Source organism: Lepidochelys kempii, chromosome 9 (genome assembly GCF_965140285.1).
Source record: "Lepidochelys kempii isolate rLepKem1 chromosome 9, rLepKem1.hap1, whole genome shotgun sequence".
Taxonomy (NCBI): domain Eukaryota; kingdom Metazoa; phylum Chordata; order Testudines; family Cheloniidae; genus Lepidochelys; species Lepidochelys kempii.
Window position 1 is genome coordinate 83,900,446 of NC_136388.1, and position 23,590 is coordinate 83,924,035.

Below are 23,590 nucleotides of genomic sequence, written 5' to 3' on the forward strand. Positions count from 1 at the left end.
TATTTAGTGTCATGGTGTCTAACCATTGTTTTGCATACAGTTATATCAGCTACCCAAGATGGATAGCATAAAATTTAGGCCCAATCCTGCAAAAATGTATCCCTGGGTTGTCATGCTTACTATTGTAAGTAGTGCCACTGAATTCAGCAAGAACCAAATTCTGACATTAGTGTGGACTATGGCAAATGTGTTGGAGAAGCTAATGGTTGAGTGAGCATGTACTCCCCCTTCTCCCAGAGTGGTTCCTCCAGGTCAGAATGAGGGGGCACATTGTTGGGGCAGTGTGGGGAGGCTTACAATACTGTTGCTTCAAGTTTATAGGACTAGAGGTGTGCTTGGGCATGTTAAAGACAACTATGAAGACAAAGGTCCTGTCCCAAAGAGTGTACTTTCCGGATCCCCATACTTATATCCAGAATAGAATAGAACAGAATATCTGTTCTGGGAAGGGCTTGAAAATGTACTTGACACCTGCTAACCTATGGTCTAATTCTGCTAACAAAGATGAAAAACATCAGTGTTATCATGAGTCTTCTGCCCACTTCTGAAATAGCATTTAATGACATCATCACATGGCATTCCTTAAATAATGCAATATCATACCTCTCAGGAACTACTTCAAAAAGGGGCAGTGAGAGGAGGTAAGGTACTCCATTACCTGTGGAGTTGAATCTGCATGCATTGGGAGAACGCTGCACCCCATAAAGGAGCAGTTGTGCTTCCTCCATACACCAAGCAGTTGAGAGGGAAAATGCTTCTAATGCTCTCTTTGGCATGTTGTGGCTCCTGACAGGCACAGTCCAGCCCTCAGCAAAAGCCCTATGCAAAATATCCTGCACATGCATACACTGTGATATTCAATGGTCAGAACTTAGTCAAATCAGAACCAAATTTGACTGGAATGCTCCAAAGCACTTCTCCTAAAAGAGGATTGTTTCCCTGCCAATTTTGTAATCAGGCCTAATGGTATGGCTGGTGAGCTGTTCAGAAATAGAAGTTCCAAGAACTTTTCTTCCAGGGGAAAAGCATATGGGCCAAATCTCTGCTGGTGTAAACTGGGGCAGCAGAGGATTTGGCCCTATATTTTGTCATTCTCCTCATACTACAAAATGGCTTGCTAACTGCTGCTCAGACTTTGAAAAACAATCTTTAAACAGAGACCAAACCTGGAAAATATCAGGAGGCGGGTGACCCTGGGAAAAAGTGATGAGCAATTGAAAACAGGGGATTAGAATGGAAAAGCTCACCCAGCCTTAATGCATATGGGTGACTTTTCTCTCCTGCTACGATGAAGAATTAAGTGAACCTTGCAAACACATCTAAGGGGAAAAGGTATATTGAAGTTTGGTCTTACCAAATTTGGCAGTATCCTTTTCTTTTTTCTTGTGCTTGGTGAACTCCTTGTAACTTCTTTTAGTTAAGTCTTAGTATGTCTACACTGCAATAAAAAACCTGTGACAATGAGATTCAGAGCCTGGGTCAGTTGACTCATGCTTGTGGGGCTTGGGCCAAGGGGATAAAAAAATAGCAGTATAGCTGTTTTGGCTTGGGCTGGAGCCCATGAGGGGAGAAGGTCTCAGAGCCTAGGGTCCAGTCCATACCCAAATGTCTACACTTCAATTATATAGCTTAGCAAGCCCAAGTCAGCTGATCCGAGCCAGCCATGGCCACACTGTGGGTCCTTTATTGCAGTGTATACTTGTATCTTAAAGGTACAAGAAAAGCTTAGGAATGATTACAAACGCAAATCTGACTGTGCTTACTAATGCTGCTCTCTGTTCTAACTGTAAGCTGATATAATGATCATTGTTTGAGTGCTTCCACAGCTTCTGTATGTGCCACGTGTACGTAATAATGTAACACAACAGGTGACAATGGCTTATCTAGAAAATCAGATCTGATCACACTAAAGCTCTTTCAAAAGAGAAAGCTAAAGAAAAATGCTGCTGTAAGTATTTTTTCAAGCTTCTCTGCAAAAGTATTTTCAAATGATAAGTTAGGAGTTTGAATAAAAATTAATACTGCTCTAGGTATTAAAGTATGAATAAAATGTTACAGAGAAAACTACCGCTAATTAGCTGAAGTTAATTTTCTTCTTCAAACCTGCCAGTGGTTATTTTTCTCTTTATCCAAGAAAGATTCCTTGGAACAAACACAAACAAAACAGAGTGAAATGGATATTCTGTGGAGGAAAGTGGCAAAATATATAGCTAGACTACAAAGGGAAACCGGTGGTGCATTTTTATTTTTTTTTTAATATTACTGCCGCATGTTTGAGTCCAGGGCAACACAGCAAAAGCAAAATGCTTGTTAAATCATTCTAGTGTGCTAATATTGTAGTGGATTTGATGTTCCAAGTATTGATGTTCCAAGTATTGACTACACCAATTGTCAGGACTTGGTGTTTTACGGATGGTGGTTTGTTTCTTTTCTCTGGTTACAGATGGTTTCAGCCTCATGGTGCAAATAAAAAGGCAGACAGCTTACTACAGAAAAATTGAAGTGAAATACCATTGCATTCCCTATGGAAATGTATATTTCTAGTTGAAAAATATTTTTTACAAGATGACACAGAAGACAATAGAAATTTATCTTACAAACTCTGTCTTTCAGTGAGTTCAATGAAATGTCTGTATTCCAATAGCCTACTTATTCCTAACAGGCCTGATTTTCAGAGGTGGATCTGTAGCTCCTGTGGAAGTCAATGGGAGCAGCGGACACACTGCGCCTCTGAAAAAGCAGGCCCATAATGTCTACTCTGGGTGTTCATTAGTATGCAGGAGCAAATTTTAAGTGTGCTACTTTTCTGTCAGGGTATAAAAAAGTTTTCCACGGGTCAAACTGATATTGCTGGACGACCCGTCAAAAATGATCAGAGTTGAAAGGGAGAAGAAGCAAATGGAAACTAGAAGGCATTTGATAAATAAATAAATAAATAAATAAATAAAATTAAATGATGCGAAAGTGCTGTTGGTATATTTAATTGGGATGTAAAGTCAAGTCAAAGGAATGAGATCGGGGATAAACTTAAGTGGAGTTGCACCAAAGGTGCTTTTACGCTTGCTGAGAACCTGGCCCTTTGTTTCATTTGTTTTCATCCTTGGTTCTTCAGAAGCTTCTTGCTGTTTTTTGTGTGTGTGCTTATGTGTGAGCCCTGTGTCTATAATAAATAGGCAGCAAGCCTAGCTTTCTTCCTGGCTTCTGTAATACAAGAAAACCACAAAATGGACCCATGTCTTTAACTGGTATTAAATGAGTCAGATGCTTAAATGGAGGGGTTTGTGAACGCAGTGTTGTTGTAGCCATGTTGGGCCCCAGATATTAGAGAGATAAGGTGTGGGAAGTAATGTGATTTTTGGAATGTAGTTATAGGACTAGATTCTGATCTCAGCTACCCTGATATCAATTCAGAGTGACTCCACTGAAGTCAGTGGCTGTACCCTGGATTTACACGGGTGTAACTGTAATCAGAATCTGGCTCCCAATCCATAAGGAACAAAAAGCACTTTCTGTCAATGCAAGAAAGAGCGGCAAAAAGTCTATATCTGCCCCTGGAAGAACAGCAGCAAGGTGCAATAGTGGGCTCATTAATGTCTCACACTTAGCTTGCTGTTCAGAATAAGCAGCCCAGTGCTACCCTGGCGTGTGTTACCAGCAATGAGAGTGAGTCCTGTGTGGGCAAATGCTAAGCTCATGTTCTTCACACCAGCAGAGAGGGTACGTTCATCATGAAAATGACACATTCCGTCTAGAGGTTGGGGGTGGGGGTGGGATCGGAGAGAGACTGAGAGTGAATGATGTGCAGAGAGCTAATGAATCCATGCTGTAAATGAGGGGACGAAAAATATTCAGATGCTTTATTTAAACAACACCACCAACAATAATTCTGGAAAGAGAGAAGCGACTAGCTCAGAAATGGCGCACACAAAGGGAAATGTTAATTATAGCCATCCAAAGCAGGCAGACAATATGAGCTCACATAATAACCTCTACACCTGTCTAATGAGTATAGTGCTATGAAAGTCGGAGATTGTAAAGGAAATCAGTAAAATTCCCATTGATCACAGTGACTAATTATGATTATATTCATTGAATAACTTAAAGGCAGACTCTTGAGAGAACTTTCAATTGTCAGAATAGTCTAAAAATCACAGCTAGGAATAGTGATTTCAGGTAATGATTCGTTCATGTTTCAACAAGAAAGAGAAATGAAACATATCGTCTATTTTTAATTCATAATTTTGGAAATTCTTCCACTCCCTCTTCCGCAGTCCATCATGTAATATTTTGTGACCTGAAGAGACACGAGAGGAAAGATGGAATAATAAAAAGCAGCATATTTTGCAGACACTCTCATGCCATTGTCTTGTGCTGAAACTGCAGTCCGTAGAGTGTGTCTTTTTTTGTATTTTAACAATGGTGCTGTTCAGAGTGTACTGTCTCTTTAATACTATATCTGATTCCATTTTCTCTTGTTACTTACTTGGGGTAAAGGAAACACTGCAACAACAACCTTTTGCCTTCAGGAATCCCCTGGGTAATTTTACTGAATGTGGGATCATCTCCAAACGAAATTTCTCTGTTACACAGCGGCAAGTGAACGTGATAGGATTATAAAACAGGACTATTTTTCACCGTAGAAATGCTTGAACTCACTCCAGACAATTATGCAGTCTGCCATTTTATACATCATCTATTTCAGTCGTACTGCATCAATTATTCCATTAACATTACTGCATACTAAGCTACAATGTATCACTGGTCCTGTAGACACAGAGGGGATGGGGCATATTTCAGAATAAAAAAAGACATTTACATTTGAGAAACTTCAGGACACTTATATGCATGGCTTGGCTGCATGTCTGTGCAAAGTATTTCGGTCTCCTAGCCTGATTAACGTTGTTAATTTCTGTCCTATTGTAGTTTTTGCACATGACACAATGATGAATTCTCCCTTACTCTGTTAGCTGTCAGCTGAACTTAAAAGTTCCAGTTTAATTAGAAATATTTTAACAGCTTTTTGTGAAGATTAACAGAAATTAGGTGGGAAAAAAAGGCTTTCAAGAGTAAGGACATATGAATTTTAGGGTGGCCACCCATCCCGAATTGGGCTGGACAGTCCAGAAATGCGGAGTTTAAGTCCCAGTCCCAGGCTGAATGACTCTAGGATACCATTTGTCCCGGATTCCCTGTAGCACCATTCCAGACCTCCCTGAGGCTCAGGGGCGGCACCAGCCTCTTCCCAGTGGGAGTGGGGAGGCAGAGGTGGGCCTTAGCCCCCACTTGCCACAAGGCCCCGCCCCTGCTCCTCCTCTTCTCCCCAAAGCTCCGCCCCCTGGAAGCCACAGCCAGCATGGTAAGAGCCACCCAAGGAGCCCTGGCCTCTGTGAGGAGCCCTGGATACTCCACCTGCCCTGGGCAGCACACACTGGGGGGCTCATACCTTGGGCCGGTTCTGGCTTCTGGCCTGTCCAGGAGGCACGGTCTCAGGGAGAAGGAGGAACTAGGGGCGGGGGCTTGGGGAAGAAGAGGCACATGGGTGGGGCCACAGAGGGGGCGGTGCTCTTGCATGTGTCCTGCTTTTGCCTTTTGAGAAGTTGGTCACCCTAATGAATTTGCTATAAATTCAGGCAAGCTCACCAAACACAAAAATCATGCTCAGAACTGTATTTAAGGAAGAAATTTAAATTCACTTAAAGAATGGCTAGATGGCAATTAGAAAAGGAGTACTTGTGGCACGAAGAGACTAACCAATTTATTTGAGCATAAGCTTTCGTGAGCTACAGCTCACTTCATGGCAATTGTTGTTCTCTCCTACATTTAACGAAGCTTCTGGTACGATTTGATTTTTAAAAGAGTCTGTTTTAGCTCATCTCCCAAATTAAGAGTGTCATACGGATTGGTGTGAAAACTGAAATTTAAACCTTCAAAATGTCTTTCCGAACCCTTTCAGTGTATTTTAGCAAGAGAATTACAGCACTTCTGCTTGGAAATATAATCATAATTAGATACTGAACAAGCTGCCTATTTTATACTCTTTAAGGATTAGGCTGACATCAGACCATAGGCTGTGAGTGAAGTTAAATTGGGTTTGGGAAACACAAGGGTGTTTGATTGAGATTATTTTTTTAAAGCAGTTTGATTTAGGATTGTATCCTTTCCCCCTAATGTCTATTGAAGCTAAAATATTATCAGTTTCTCAAGTTCCCCTTTGGTAAGAAGGCATTTTAGATTTTCTAAGTGTTGAACAGAATGAACAGGGAAAGACAGACAACATGGATGCTTCTGTTAATTGATTCTTGTAATGGTGCCTATAGCAGACACCACATTAGAAATTCCTAGGTAGTTAGAGAGTTAGATCCCCAGTTCAGGAAATCTGCAAACAACCCTGTTCAGGACATCACTCAAATACGTGCATAAATCCAAATGAAGTCAATAGACTTGTCTAGACTAGGCAGGGAAAGGTGCTTCATTCAATCAGGATATAGAGTGCATCTTCACTAGGGAAAATAGGGGTGTGTTCTTACTATGTGTTAGCTAACAAGTGGTACTAACACAGACAGTTGGTCATTTTCTCAGTGGAGACGCAATTAGGTCTAATCCTGCTGCCTTTGAAGTCAGTCGCAAAACTCTCATTGTTTTCAACAGAAGCAGGATTGGGCTTTCGATGTGAAACATGCTCCTGATACAACAATAATAATAATCATCATCATCACAGTGCCACGTCTGACATTGGTTTTTCCTCAGCACGTATTCTGGAAGAAAGTTATTGATGTCAGCAGGACTCACCACAGTGTGGTATTTAAAGAGAGACTGTCACACTGAGCAAAACATTTCCATATATCTACAGAAACCAACATCCATTCGCATTAAACAGTTTTCCTTGGCACTTTGGTTGATTATCCAAGATGTAAAAATTGCTGCAGGGCTACCTGCTCCTCACACCCTCCCTTCTTTTCTTCTTACCCCACCTTGCAGAGAAGTCGTAGGGCCAAATCCTGCTCCTGTTTACACCTGTGTGGACCCCTCCCCCCTCTTCATTTTGAGGTGTGACTGAAGGCAGCATTTGGCCTGTAATGGGCGATGTGGTGGTGTTTCCATGGTTACACACTACAGAGCTGCGGAGAAAAATGGGCTTGTTTGAACAGGAATAGATCCACTGAAATCAGTGACAAAATCACTGTCTTTTATCAAAGGTGTCTCATTGTGAAAGCAACTTAATGGCGACAGTCACTGATGGGGGTTGAGTAGAAATATGCCCGGACTAAAATACCCAACCTACGCGGTTAGGTACAAGTACAACTGAAATGCTCCTAGGTAGTGGATTAACCCATTTGTACCCAAAAACATTCAGGTGGGGTGTTCAGTACCTGGAGGAAAGAACCATGATATAATTATGTACCTGGAGTCAGTCTTTTCTTGTAAGGAGACAGTGCTATCGGATGAATTAGACTGCGACTGGGAGCCAGGAACTCCTGTGTGGCCTTGAGCAAGTAATTTAGAGGAAGACTATTCACCCAGTTCTGTCCACAGAGTATAGAGGGGAGGAGCAGCTTCCAGAGGACTGTTGACTGGCTGGAAGTGAGCAGGCAGGGGCAGGAAATGTGCAGAACCTTGGCCTTTACCAGTCTCAGTGCTGCAGCATGGAAGGGGGAGTAATTTGGACCAGGTAAAGGGCGGGCACAGGTTGCTTCTCTCCTGCAGCAAGTAGGAAACAAGGATCAGATGGTGAGTCTGAGTTATAACTTGGTCCATGGTCTGCTCTTTGGCAAATGAAACTATGTGCTGCCTCTTACACTGTGCTAATGATAAACCCACAGTCTAGCCCTTAACCTCTCTGTGCCTCAGTTTCCTCATCAGTAGAACAGGGATAATGTTCCCTGACCGTATCTCACCGAGTGTGGTCAGGATTTGTTGGCTGGTGTTCATTCGGCACAAGGAGGATCTGGAGTGCTATGTAATACTATCTATGTTCTTCTTTTAACAAGAAGATTAATTATTTACCCAAATTGTCCATCATCAATCAGCACCTTTGCCATAGCATGAAAGAGAAACAAACACACAGCTGTACAAAAGTCTTATTTTTCCCCCCTGAAGCATGCACAATGGGATCAGCTACAGCAGTGGATTTTATGGACTCTTTGCTGGAAATCACATTACATGGAAATATTAGCCCCACAAAGTTTTCATCCCCAGCTTGGGCAGAGAGGAGATTCATTGTGTCCTTGTTTTCATCGCCATAATTTCAAGCTGTGTCACTTGCTTTGGGCCACATACTTATGCTATGTCAGAAGCCTCTGGTGTTCTTTTATATTTCATAACAACTTGTTCCCTTACAAGTGCGGGGAGGGGAGACAACCAGGAAGAGCACTTGAAAAGGCTCCAGGATTCAGAAATGCTACACATAGTGTGCCAATTTTTGCTGGAAACTCCTCTTTCTCGCTGCTATGGCATGTGTTCTGCCCACTTCAGATTTCTGGTTTCATGGGCTCTGTCACTGGAGCAGAGGTTTCTTTATAGGTAAAGCCCTGCGAGTCTGTGGATGTCCGCTTTGTACCCACAGACTATGTTGGCAGATCGTGGATAAGATGCAATCAAAATTTTGTATCAATGCAGGGCTCTATTTATATGCTCTCCTACCCCCTGGGCTGACACTTGAGTGATAGAGGATGAATATAGACCTGCATATCTTTTCTGAATGATATAGTCTTTTAAACACGAAAACTAGCTTTTTCTATATGTCCTAAACTCCTCCAACGTTCCGAACTGTCTTACCCATAGGCCACATGTATATGGTATTGAGAGAGCAAACTAACCATTCTGACAGTGGATAATTGGGATTTCTTATGTTCTGGAGGCACCAAAAGTTCACCAGACACATTGAATTGAACTTCATGTAGCTATTGAGGAGCTTGGCTAATTGCCAGGTTTCAGTCTATTTTATTTAAAATTGATACAATGCCAGGACTTAAATACTAAAGGCTTCATTCTGCAGCCCTTTTATAGAGTAACACTTGTTCATGCAGATAGTCTCACTGACTTCAACAGGTGTACCTGTGTGAGTAGTAGCTATTGAGTGTGAGTAAATGTTGCAGAATTGATCCCAAGAAATAATTTGTGGCCAGTTTTTGATGTTCGTACTCCAACTGAGCCACCCGCTTAGTCCATAAATAATCCGACTGCCTTTAATGGAACTTCTCGTGAAATACACTACTGTTCAGCATGAGCAAGGGTGTCAGAATATGTCCTTTAAAAACCATAGAATATTATTTTATTTCATTCTCATGATGTGTTTTTATCACCGATAAAACAACCCCCAAAGATGTATGATTGTATTTGCATATTTCTAAAACAATCTAAAAATTCCATTGGTTAATACAGACTCCCATAACATATCAGAACCACGCTAAACCATGCTGACTGAAAGTGAGAATCATAATATAAACTGCTAGAACTGCCAGATACTTTCCAGTTAAAATGAACCAGCCAAGAAGTAAGGAAAGAACCTAAAGACTAAATCGTGCCCCAAAAGAAGACTATTTTTGTTACCCCCCAAAATCTAGGCATAAATGAAAACTCACACCCTGTAAATTTGAGAGAGGCTGAGATTTTCACTTCCTAATGTAAAAAACCCCAAACTCCTACTTCAGGCTGTTTTGGGGGGAAAAGATTGCAGTCCCTGAAATCAGAATGCAGGGACTACTTCCTCCCTATTTCCCCTAGTGTACACACTGTCCCAAATGGGGTAGGGAGAAGGCAGGACCACAATCCTGTCATATTGTTATACCAATAAAATAAAAACCAGCAGGATCTTATTAAAGGGAAAAAGGCAAAATACCACATTTATTGTGAATACAGAAAGAATCATAGTAAGCAGTTAGTTATAGCTATAACATTCCATTCAATCTCATATTTATTCCCACATTCATTCATACAAACACACACACACAGGTTCTGCAAGGTTGTTATCATAGTTACCAGCCTTAGAGTTGCTCATGCAAGCCACTGGCCAAGTGGCCTGGACATGAGGAGGGAGCAGGGCCTTGTCAGAAGCTCATCTGATGCTCCTGGAAGTTGGTTTGCAGAATCAGACCCCAAAGTTCTCACTTTCTAGAGTCCATTTTTATAGGAATTTCTTCCTATGCCAGTCTATGGGAATTGCTTCATCATGCTGTTGCTGAATCAATCAGCAGATGGCACATTCCTGACTGCTCCGTGCTGCTAGATGTTATCTTGGTCTTTGGTTCTCCCATTCTTGAGGCTGTTGGGTGGATTCCAGTCTGCCCTCCGGGGGTCCTCTGGTTGTTTCCATTTGACGCCTTCTTCAGCCGGTGGACACTGGATTCTTAGGCTGGCACCTCCCTGATCATTCAGTTATTATCCACACCAAGCATCCATCCACATACATCCTCTATCTTTATTTTAATCACAATTGTTAATACAACAAAAGGGCGGGGAGTCTCTGGGTGCTGTTTCTGTTGTTACAGAGTATTGCTTTGAAGAACAGATTCTGTCTTAGAATGTACTAACACAATTAGCAGCTTGCAAGTTTCACACATGGGGGAGAGAAACAGTACCAAAAACCAAGAGATCTCTTAATTTAAATTCCAGGGTATTGCTAATTATGGGGAATCAAACTCATTTGTGATTTTAATACAGAACTTCTTTAATATGGTCCAACAATATGGGTATTCAGGGCAGGCCTGGCACAGAAGAGAGGCAAGGGTGTAGCGGCAGGGATGTTCCTCCTGTGTGATGGGCAGTCTGGGGAAGACATCCCCAGAAATAGGGTAACTGCACATAGCCCCTTAGCATAGGGTGTGCATAAATAACAGACATGAGCCTGTACAAACACGAATAGCTGATTACAGGTGTGCATCAGCTTCTGCACGCACATAGTTTATAATTTACAGGCACACTTCTAGTTTTAAGGTCACAATTAAATGTAAGAGCTCTGAAGGGATTGTACTTCCTTATAACCCCTCAACTCCTACATTTTAATTGGGTGTTTAAAGATGCTGTTACTAAATTTCAAGTATTATTTAGTTTAACTTAAAGATAAAATATTAATTCTGGTTCCATTAAAGTCAGTGGGAGTTTTGCCATTGACTTCTGTGAAGTCAGGAGTTCCCCCACATGGTCCTAGCCTTCTCTCGTTGACTTCAGTGCAAGCAGGATCTGGCCCAAAGATTTAATTTCACCTATTTTCTAAAAACGTATTTGTATTTTCATTTAGAATTTTCCATATGAGAAAAAGATTATTCCGTTTTTCCATTGCCTCAACTTTGTGTGCATTGTTTTCCCTAATGGCAAATGAGTAAGTCTGGTTTTGTAAATGTACATGTGGAATCTACTGAGGGTGTGCATGTGTATTTAAATTTAAAATGATTAAACCTAAACATCTCTGCTATTTAAGTGTAGGAAACAAAAATCTAATAAAATGTAAATCACTTTGTAATGTCTATTTTAGGTTTGTGTTCATATCTGTGGACTGTTTCAAAAATTATATTAACTGCTTACACATTCCATTGTCAACTTCTTCATTTTCCATTACATCATCATAACCCTTTAAATCTTCTAAAAGCTCTCTGTTTCTGAACAGGCACGCAGTGGTTTTGGGGAAAAGAGTAAGTGACACATTTTAAATCAGTTAGGTACTTACGGTATTTTCTGATATTCACTCTGGCATCTGACTTTGTTAGGTCTCACTGTGGGTCTGGCATAACAAAAGAACAAGTCTTCATGTTTATTGTTTCTGTACCATGTGCCTGGCTTTATTGATTGTGCACACATAGTTGATTTAATTGTAGAGGGGAGCTGCCTTTGTAATTAAGACTTTGGTTTCTCACTTCTGAAATAAACACACTCCTATCAAACATAAAAGATGCTATTACACAAATAAGGCCCTTAAGTCCTTGTTATACTTTTATCAAGCTTAGTTACATTGAGCCCCCACACAGGCACTAGTCCATTCTCTTTATCTACGTGCCCTAATACCGAACTGACCAAGTGGTGAGAGAAGAGCTAAGTTTGCAATCCTCTGAAATAAGCATTACTCTTCAGCTAAGCTAACAATTTTGAGATGCTGAATTTCTTAACACTAATTAAAGCAGCTAGAGATCCTAGTTCTGTTCTCAGTAGTACAATTTCACTTGTGTGGATTCATCCATAATTCTCTATTGCCTTAAGAGAAGTTCCATTGAAAGACAAAAAGGGAAATTCTCCTCCTCTTCTGGCCATAAAGGACCTCAAATGATGAAAGACATTTTCCAAGTGGAAGACGGGTGACAGTCGGAGGAAAGTAGATGGATAGCTCAGCATAAGATCTCTCTTGAAGTCCAGTTTCTCAGAAACCTCACAACTCCAGAGATATGGGGACTGCTGAACCTTCCTAAATACCAAGATCCCCTTCCTTTTAAAGTATTCAACAGGAAAGAGCTGAATGCGGATAAGTAAGACCCTGTAATTGAGGACCATCAGGAATAAAATTGGAAAAGGAAGAAGAAACCCATTACAGGATCTTATGCTTAGACGTGTGTAGACTCAACTAGTTAGTTAAGAGATACTGCCTAATACCTCTTCTGATAACAAGGATGCCAAGATGACAGTTCTGTGCTATTATTCTACTACGTTAATTAACTCAAATCAGGAAGAGATTGAAGCTTGGAGGCTGCTACGCATAAATCCTAGACTTAAAGGTGGTGTTATGAATAATTGTGTGTTAGAAGGACTGACCATTCACAGTATGTCAAGAACACTCTTGGCTCCACTGGTGAAGAATAAATACCTCTGACAAAATAATATCTCCAGAATGAGAAGAAGATAGAGTTCAGTTAATCCTCCTCTGGGATATATTCCTTTTCAAAGAGGTGTTAGATCTAGCCACATTCCTGGAAGACAGAATGGGGCAATTCAATGACTAGAGGACTCTAAATAAAGTGCCAGCCATGAGATCACTAGCGATTTATCACCTGCTACGCAGCAAATTGTAAAAAGTGGATTTAAGAGAGAGAAGTTGCCATTGCTGTTGATGTTTGTAATAGTTTCAGAATGACAGTGAGGTCACCCAATTAGTCATGCAGATAATTTATATGACTCTGCAGAATGCTAAAGGAAACAGGAGGTGCTGGTTAATCACAGACCATTTTAAAGCACAGCCGGGTATTGCATTGGTAAATGACTCAGACCATTGTTAAAGCCAGGGAGAATATAAAGGCTTGTAATATCTATGTTCCTTTTATTTATTTCAATTGCTATTGAATTATAGTTTTAAAGTACAAACAGCCAGCTCCTGGAAGACAGTAAAACATACCCCTTATACAGGTATAGCTTGTATTCTCTCCTGTTTTACCTCCCTCTGATGTTGTCATTAGGGACATTTGCATGTAATTCAGATGTTTACTGCTCCTTCCCCAAGTGAATTCACAAAACTCTGTTTATTACATCACAAGCAATCCCACAGCAGCTAAGTGTGAGGTCATGAAGCCAGCTGCAGAAAAAACACCTGCCATCCCTAGCATTCAATGGTATTTTAGGGCAACCTGCCACTGGTACACATCCTGACAGGTACTGATCACCTGCAACTCCTGTACTGAAATCAATATGAATTGAAGACACTCAGCCTCTGTTTAGGGGTCAGATCATCCCCTTCCACAATAAAACTTGCTGGAGCAGACTCTAGTGGAGGATCTCTCTTCAATAGTCGCCTCACGGACATCCCACCCACATCATCCCAGCAGGGAGAGGGTTGCCTCCCTGCAGAACAGGCACTTGGGCTCCCCACCCCCACCCCAAAACTGACAGATCTCCTTGCAGATCTCTTCAAGCCTTCCAAACACTGACCCCTCCCTTGGCTCTCTGACAGCTCTCTATTGGAGCTGAACTACCAGGGATTCCCCTGGCTATAGTTGCCTCTGAAAGTCCCAGGCTGTTGTCTCTTTTCCAAGGAACTTACAAGGATCCAGGGGGGTACAATGTCATGCTTCCACCCCACCCTTCTTCCACCCTATCTGCCTAGTCTCCACCTTTTCCTCCATTGCAGCCCTTGGACCCTAGAGAGTGCTCTCTGTGGAGTCTGGAATAGGTAGAGGGTAGTGCTGCAGAAGCAGCTGCGGCTGTGTGTTCACTACTAAGAAATGGGGTGAGATAACTAAAATGTATTAACTGGCTCACTGTAAAATCCAGTGGAGACAAGGCTGTATAGTTTCGACTGTGAAGTAGCTAGGCAAAGTCAGCTGCAGGTGGCGGAAGATATAATATTGACCTTGCCTAGCTACACGGGGGATGGTCGTACAGTAGTAGTGGTGGGAAGATGCACCCTGTGCAAAGTCACCTTTTTCCCAGTGTCAGTAATAACTGCACCTGTATTCCCCTCTCTGTGTTCCACTCCAGAAGTGCCTAGTCAGGTCTCAGGACTCCAGCTGTCACCTGGCTTTGGGCAGGGACCCTGGTCTCTCCCTTCTGACCAGGGGATATTAAGGCAACACAGCTCCTTGCCTTACACTGTGATATCCCCAGCAAGCCTGTCTGCCTGTGCCTGGTTATTGCTTTCTCTCTGAGTGCTATGAACAATGTGTTGCTCGCAGTTACAAGTTTAGTCTTACGGTAAAAGTAATACAGAAAAAACAATAAACGATTTAAACACACAGTAAACAGACCAGGAGTCACCCATCAGTCTTATGGCCCTAGTAGGCCAAAGTCCTTTCAACCCTTCCACAAGCGTTGAGCTTCTGTCTGTGTGCTGGATCAGAAGGAAGGGACTCAGTCAGTTTAAACAAACGGTGCCTAAACATTTCCTGTCACGCCCCCTCCCCCACCAGTAATGGAATCTGTCCAGACCCCCCCCATCCATTATGGCCCAGCCAAGGCTTCCTCAGCAGAGAGCTAGGGGCAGAACTGGGAGTGGGGGAGGAGCTGGGGCCAGAGGTGGAGATGGCCTGAGGGCAGAGAGGGAATGAGGGCAGAGCTAGGCTGAGGGTTGGCAGGGGGCAGAGCAGGGCTGGAGCTGGGCAGGGGGTGTAGCGGGGCTAGGCAGTGCTCCTTCCCTACTGTGCACTCCCCTAGGGGGCGTGCCCCACGGTTTGGGGATCACTGGTTTAAACACAGACTTTTTATGCCAAAAGCCTTTCTTTGTGTGTTGGTCTCTGGAAAACCCGCTTTGAAGCAGTATATGCAGGCTTCCTACGGGGTGGAACTCTCTGTGGAGGTGTTTACAACCTAAGTGATTCACCTTCATCACTCCCCATTGTTTCTGGTTCCTGGAGGAGCTGTGGTAACCCTCTACCACAGAGTTGCATACAATCTCTGACCCACTATGATACATAAACTGAATGTAATATAGTCCCCAAAGATATTACGTTGGATTGCAGTATTTCTCACACCCTCCATGCACAGAACTAAAGGGGAGTGATCTGGGACCTGATTTGATCCAATAACTGTTGCTGAGCGTTTTCCCTGAGGAAGGAGAGCAAGACTGAGTCTCCACTGAATGCATCCGATGAAGTGAGCTGTAGCTCACGAAAGCTTATGCTCAAGTAAATTGGTTAGTCTCTAAGGTGTCACAAGTACTCCTCTTCTTTTTGCGGATACAGACTAACACGGCTGCTACTCTGAAACCTGTCAATAAAATATGAATCTTATAAACAAAGAACATTGTCATGCAAAGATCCCTATCAGCAGTTGTGCAAGTACAGTGGTACAGTTCGGTATGCCGTACCAGTAAGATATTTATAGCCAGTCCTCTGTACCGGAAAGACACAGGAGGAGCAGAACAAGGGGCCTCTGGACAGCCCCACGCTGGCAGGTCCTCCGGACGGCTGTACGGTCCCCCAACCCCAACCCCGTCCTCCGGTGGGGCTGGCTGCTGTACCAGAACCCAGGCAGGACTCAGGAGACGCAGCTGCGTGGAAGGGATGGGGGGCAGTACAGCCGTGCCGGAGGAGCTGCCAGCGTGGGGCTGCGCGGCAGCCCCATATTCTGCTCCTTTCGCCGCTGTGGTTCCGGAGAGCCCCGCGGTTCAGAAGTCTCCGGCACAGCGGGAGGAGGACAGAGACCCTCCCCCCACAAAGTAACATGAGATGGATGTGGACCATGGGGAGGGGATGGGGGCAGGGCAGGGAGGAGTCACCTGGGGGGGTCACCTGGAGAAGTCAGGTGCCCCCACCTTTGTGTCCCTCCCATGAGTGCAGCATACTGGTAAGAAATGAATTCTACTTGCACCGCAACCTATCAGTAAGGAGCTAGGAAGACATAGTTGATACAGAGGCGCAGACAGCACAGGGTTTTCTAAATGCAATTCTTTTTTGGGGTGGAGGAATGAATATATCATTACTGACTCTTCAAAAGGACATGCTGCCAACAACAAATTGTTCCAAATTTTAGATTAGGTAAGATCAAGTATTTTTTTAAAAAGCCCACACACAAACTGGACCAATAAAAATGTTTCTATGAAATCCAGTAGAAATAATTACTTTGTAATGAATAAACATTTGCAGGCAGGGTTTGCAACCCAAACACTACAGAACTAAGACCTGGAGAGTGAAACTGATTATAAACAAAACTGGTCAAATTGACATCATTCGCTTTTATTATCTAAGCTGGGAGAAACACAAATGTTTCTTTGCAGTATGATTTCTTTTAAAGTCAATTGTGTCCTTTTAATCTAGAATTTTGATGGAAGCATTATATGTATTGCTTTCCTTTAAAAACACACACACATGAAAGCAAGTTATGTTTCTATCTGTTGCAGAATTCATTTTTACCTGCTGCACAGAAAACCATTGAAATGTAATGTTACCAATCAAATCTTACTGGCCTCATGGCTTTTGATAGCATTGTCACTATTTCATTATAATGGTATTATCAATATCAACCTTTTTCAGCTAGCAGCTTGGTCCTGGCACTAGCAAGCTGTTAACAGTTTTCTGCATCATGCCTTAATAAATTCATAGCTAGCAGCATAATGCAGCATTTAGAACAATTAATGATTTTCAAGATATCTGTTGGGATAAATTTTTGTTGGCGTTTACTTTCTCCTGGGATTTCCATGATGTTCTGGACTAATTATCAAATATAATCAGAACAACTGATTAAAGTAAACCTAAGTGGAAAGCAAACTTAATAAATGATTCACACTGATTGGCATACTAGGGACCTGAAATATTTATTAGTTTCACCAAGAAACTGAGATAAACAGGACATTTTAAGAAAGGCGAAAATAAGATCCATAATGTGACTTTATAATTAAATGCAAAAAATAAAAATAGCATTAATGCAATTTAAAGGATCTCTTATGTGAGTAAGGAACAACCCTGCCTTGAGGGCGGAGTAGATCTGCATTACCCATCACGAGCTTCAGGAGGAATTCAGAAAAGCAGAATTCATCCTGGAATTGCCATGAGTCCAGCATACACTATTATTTCCCTGGCCAGGTCTTCTGGTTTCATGTCCTTAGAAATAGATGTCTTTTGTATCTGTGTGAGGTTGTAAGATCAAGCAGTCAAACGTCAGCAAATTTCAAAAGTTAAGGTTACTGAAAACAATTTTAACGTGGCCACATTGCACATCTGCTATGTTTTAGGATATACATTAATAACAAAGTTACTAGCTTAAGAGTTATAATCTTTAATACGTGAAAGAGAAATAGGAAATACTACATAATATAATGGAATATGTGCAACTTGCCTGAATTGGCATTGCATAGGAGTTAACTTTTAGAATCTCCTAACCTTATGAAACCTGGATCTTGCAATCTTAACATGGCATTATGATAGATATTTGTACAGTTAATTTCCTTTGGGTTTTTAAGGAAAAAATTAAAATAGGGGAAAAGGGAGTAAAAGTAAATGTAGAGATAAATGGCTTGTGCATTTAGAAGCTCAACCAGTGGATCATCTCAATTCTTTGTGCCATACTGCCTGATCTTTCACTCTCCTCCCCCTCTACCTAATTACTGTTATAGGAATTAAAATGCACTGCAAGCTGACTCTTGGTGATGAGTTGCAGGGGGAAAACAGGTCTCCATCTTGCTCTGAGAATAATCAAAGTTTCTGATTTTGTGCATGATGTTAATATTAAATCGTGCATCGGGTTGAATATCAGTCTATTGCTTCTGAGGGTTTTTTTATTATTTTTGTGAGGAATTCTATAGCAAAAGTGTTTGGCTTGCAGGATAACATGAGGAGAGTAAAACCAAGTTTTAACTTTCCCTGATCTCATTTGGAAGGCTTTGACAGCAGTGCTTATAAATTGTTAGAATGAACCAGTATACTTTCAACTATCTCCACTGTGCACCTATTTTTAAGTGTGTTCCTCAGACCTAAGTACATTTTGTATTGCACATACTCAATACTAAATATTCAGACAGTGATATCTGTATTAAATCAAACCCAGTTATTTTCCAGCCAAGCAAAGATTCTAGGCCGTAATGAGGGCTATGTTATACCAAGTCTCAAGTTTCAAACTCCATCCTTTTTTGCTGAAAACTGGTCTAAAAATAATGTAGTTACCATTTTCAACCCGGCTTTAATCAAACATGGGAGAAAGTGTTTGCTGAAAATTTGCCAAGCAAATTCTGCTTTAGATCAAAACCCACGATAGAAGATATCAGCCCTAAAGTTTAGTGTTTTGGAAGCTGTGTGTGTGAAAACAGAAGCTTGTACTAGCAACTGCTTTGCAACCATAACTACAGCAGACTCCTGCTGTAATTAGATATGATAACCAGTATGCAATGCTGAATCTTATCAGAATAGCTGAATGCCCTTTTTACATTTGATTTTTTAGAGCTTGAAATTAACTTTTTCAGCCTAGTTAAAATAGATCAGTGGGCATAGGGATGAACTATTCCAGGAAGTTGATCTCCAGTCTGCCCAACACATTTTGTGGACCCTTCAAATTTACATGCAATCTATAAAGGCTGCATCATCAATGACACAGACATGCCAAAACAGGAGCCATCAGCTGCCAATGTGCAGCATTCTGTATAAAATCACAGCAGACATTAGAGCTGGCCGGAAAATTCTGATGACAAATGGAAATTGAATTTTTTGAAAAGATTTGAAATGTTTTCCCGTTTCTAGCAGATGTATTTTCATGCTGCTGAGCTCACACTAACTCAGAGCAGATGCTGATGCCTACCCCAGTATGACTTTTTGAGGGATGTTCTAATTTAATTCTTTCCTTGCCTGCACACTACTTACTCAAGGATGGCTCAAGTTTAGATGACTTTCAGAACATTTGGCTAACAAAGCTCCAATGTGAGGAAAAGGCAGAGAGAGAGAGAGAGAGAAAGAGAAAGAGCTAGAGCTGCCTTCATGACTCTCAAAGGGGCCCTAATCCCTTTATAAACAAGTTCATCCCTTTATAACAATAATAATATTACTTTGCACTTCATCCAAGTTCTCAAGGCATCTTGCAATGGTGAAAGAGTATCATCATCCAATTTTTGCCTCAGAAGGGCACCTGTCAACACGCCACAAGGCCAGGTGAAAAGAATGGCAGGATGTTGATGACCGGTCTGCGTCCATAAGATTCTCTCCCAAGTGATCTCATGTACACATTTTTCACTAGTGGTTGCACAATGATGGCTTCAATTAAGTGCACTTACCAAGAAATAACACAATAGCATGAGCACACTTTACTGTGTAATTACCCCTGATTCCAGAGGAGTCTCCATGAACATAGTGATTTCGCTGTTACTGTGTAATCACATCCCGTATTTCACTGTAACTATGCAATTAAGCTGTCACAACTCTAGCGGCAGATGCAAGAGCAAAAGAAAGCGTCCATCTTTTCCTTTTATAAAGAGCACTATTGCTTGTGGTTCATATTGCAGCAGCACCTACGGGCCTCAATCCCATAGAAGCTCCACTGTGTTAGGTGCCACACGACACACAGGAAGATACTATCCCTGTCTGGAGGATGTTACAATCTAATTTGAAACAAGACACAATTTCCATATGTAACCAACACTAGAAGGGAAGTGCGTGAGGGAAGATGAGGCAAATGGTGATAAGATCACCTGGTTACAGGCTACCTCTGTGTACAACATGATGGTTCTGTAGAAAGGGCAAAGTTACCAGCCTGCAAAGTAATGAGGACTTCTAGCTGTATTCACCTCATGTGGAGATATGATAGGCTAACTCGGAAAGATTGTACCTCGGAAAGATTTCTCATAGCCCAGTTGAAATGAACAGGGCCATCAGCGTCTATGGGAGATTTATGGAGATTGTTGGACTAGGGTTCTGGTCACGGGACTGCGCATCGCGAAGTCACGGGTGGGTCGGGAGAAGGGCACTCAGGTTTAACAAGATGGCACCCACTGACTTTTTTCACTCAAGATGGAAACTGGAGATACCTTTGTGTGCCAACATTGTATTCAAAGGCAGATTGTGGCTGGCCTGTGTGTTGGTGCCCATCGAGTGAGGAGCGGGGTGTAATGCCCCCCTCCCCAGTGCAGGGGCCAGCTGCATTTGCATTCCCTCTGTTCTGCTACGCATAGGTACTACTCCCTCTGATAGTGCCACTAGGGCACAAGCCACCCAAAGGGCTTGTGAAATCAAAGCCATGCTCACAGAGCTGGCCAACCATAGAGGAGAGCATGTGCTGCATCTCTTAAAAGGAGGTACTGTAGGCATTCTCCTCCCATGGAAGAGCTCCAGGCATCATCATGCCTCAGTAGACAAAATGTCTCCCTTGCTCCCATCATGGCTTCACCCTCCTGCTATTGAGGGCTCTGGCTAAAAGGCATAATGTGGTCGTAAGTAGCCATTGCTATGAGTTACACTTGATGTGCACACCAGGATTGGAGGTGATCTTACCAAAAAAAAAAAAATCTCCCTCAAACAGCAGGGAAGAAAACAATATATGGTAGTTTCATCCTTTCATATTTTATTTTCCCATGGCCAGGCAAGGAGGTAAAAGACTGGGAAACCAACCTGATTCACCTTTATGTCCCTGTAGAGCACAATCCATTCTGGAACCAGAGAAGCCACCATGACATATGTCCCAGAACCTAACAGTGGTGTCTGTGACATCTTGTCTGGAAGTCCCCAAAGGCTGTGCGCTGCATTTTTTCTCCATTGCCTCCAGCAAGTGTTTTAATGACACGTTTTATTTTAATAATTTTGTGGCCAGCCAGCAAAGTACCTTGGGTTAGTGTACAGATTGTTAATACCACCTCAGTCATCAGCAGAATAGTGGTGGGAATCAGTTACCTGCCTATCAAAAACACTTTAATTAAAGACCATCTTCCACTGTGACTGTTCTTCACACTTCACCCCTCACAGGATGCTCTCCCAGCAAGTGAGCAGAACAGCTAGTGTGTTGCTTGCCATGGGTTCTTTTATTTCCTAACTCCCAGATGCCTGTTTCCCTGATTGTATTTGTGGTCCAAAGGGGATGCATTACTTCCACACCTCCCTGGCTCCGTAGGGCCACAAAAGCGAGATGGGAGTCTGGAGCACAATTTGTTGTCAGATGTTTATTTCCACCCATTTAGGATGGCAAAATAGAGAGGTGAGATATTCAGGCCATTATAAACATGACTGTTTCTGCTGTCCATCTCAGTCTTTCCTCTCTGTGTCCCATCATCCTTGGTATCTACAGCCTGGGAACACAATTTACCTTAGGTTGGGAGGAAGTGATTACCTTCTGCTGTGGAATGGACCCTCCATCACTGAACTGTGGGCAGGGGGCCATGCAGAGTGGTCACCCCCATTTGAAATTCCCTTCTATTATCTTCTTTAATCCACTGCCCATCACATGCTTACCACGTGCTGACTCTTTCCGTCCTGTCCCGTTGCTATCCCTCTCCTTGTTGGCCGTATGGTGACCAGACAGCAAGTGTGAAAAATCAGGATGGGGGTGGGCGGGTAATAGGAGCCTATATAAGAAAAAGACCCAAAAATCAGGTCTGTCCCTATAAAATTGAGACATCTGGTCACCCTAGTTGGCTGGGGTTCTATGGGAGAATTACCCCAGAAGATGCGATAGAGATGTGATATTGTCTTAGTATCACCACATTCAGGGCGGTCAAGCAGGGGAGGGCATAAGGAGGCACAATGTTTCCCAGAGGCACCACCTGTCCTGGGGCAAATTCCCAGCTCCAGGCCAGATTGTGCTGGGCTCTTATGGCAGAGCAGGGTAGGAACTTTCCCCATACTTGTGTGCCCTACAAAAGGGCCAGGCAGAATTCCAGCCTCTATGGTTTGGGGTGGGGCCATTGGTTTGCTCTCCTCTCATGTGTATATTCTGCACGCGGGAGGGGAGAAGGGTGGGATAAGCCACACCTCACAAAGAGGTGTAGTAGGGTAGACACTGTCTCTGTGTGCCTGGGAGCTGTGGGGGCACTTGGGTGAATGCTTCCTCATGGTTCCTCTGAGATGGCACTCCTCCATCCTGCCCCTTGTTATGGCCAGACCTCAATGGCACAGTTAAGCCATCAGTATTTGCACTCATTTTCAAACCTCATAGTCCCGATTTCATTCTCACAGGGTCCCAGTCTGTGATCCTTGCTCTGCAAAGTAGTCCCTTTGATTTTGTGGGCTCTGCCTGAGAGGTATGGTCCTAATCAACACGAGTAAGGGGATCAATAACCTGTAAGGGCCACACCTGCTTCTTATTTGAGAGGGAGCCCAAGAACATTTGTATCATTATGATGAGTAATATAGCTTGTCCACTCCTGCATAGATTGGAAAGGTCACACGTCATTGCATTTTGCAAAGTGATTGGGTTTTTTTTTCTTTTTTTTTAATGATAGTTTTATGCTTGATTTGCCTGGAGTACACAGTGTGTTGGGCAACAGGCTTCCCAAATTAGTGCTGGGGGGAAAACATAGAGAGGAGAGGCCAGCAGTATGCTCATGTGTCAATTAAAGCTGAGCCACATCAGAGTTAAGAGTTAAAAATAACATGAATGACTTTGTTCTCTCTGTAGGTGACCTGTCTCCACGATTTCTTTGGGGATGACGATGTGTTTATTGCCTGTGGTCCGGAAAAATTCCGCTATGCACAGGATGACTTTTCTCTGGATGAAAACGGTAATATCTCATGCACTGATCTCTATTCTGTCTACTTGGGGTTTTTCTTCCTCCACCCCACCCCACCCCAGTTTGATTGAAGTTGCTTGTATTTTATTGCTTTTTTTTTAAGCACAAGTAATTTAGCATCCTTTGGGCTTATTGGACAGTCAGTGAATATTGTAATCTGATGGATATTGACTGATTTGCCACAAGGCAGAATAGGTGGATTCATTAAAGGCGCTAACATTTTCTACTAATTGAAAAGCAACATAATCTGTTAGCAAATGTCCTCCTAGTTATATGCATATGGTTGATTGTAGTATCAGTTACTCCATCCCCAAGTAATAAAAACAGACTCACAAAATGATCACCACTCTTGTGCTTGAAAGATGTATATGTGTGTGTATGAAATGGGAGCTAAGGCAGTTATGAACTAAGGTTCCTCCACTATCTACTGTGGTTGATTGTAAAAAGTAGTAAGAGTTGAAAAGGGGTGAAAATTTTAGAGCATGCTATCCCTTTTGGGGATGATCTGTCATCACGGTTTGTCTCCAGTCCAACTGCAACACCACA

General features: G+C 42.4%; 1 protein-coding gene across 5 annotated transcripts in view; it reads left to right on the top strand.

Moving 5' to 3' along the window:
* The window catches only part of DCX (doublecortin), a 195,659-nt gene that overhangs the window by 131,904 nt on the left and 40,165 nt on the right, over positions 1–23,590 (top strand). For all 5 annotated transcript variants that reach the window (XM_073361180.2, XM_073361173.2, XM_073361177.2 and 2 more), the window contains one exon: positions 22,933–23,035. In XM_073361180.2, coding sequence (XP_073217281.1) covers positions 22,933–23,035 — 103 coding nt within the window. The remainder of the gene's footprint in view (positions 1–22,932; positions 23,036–23,590) is intronic.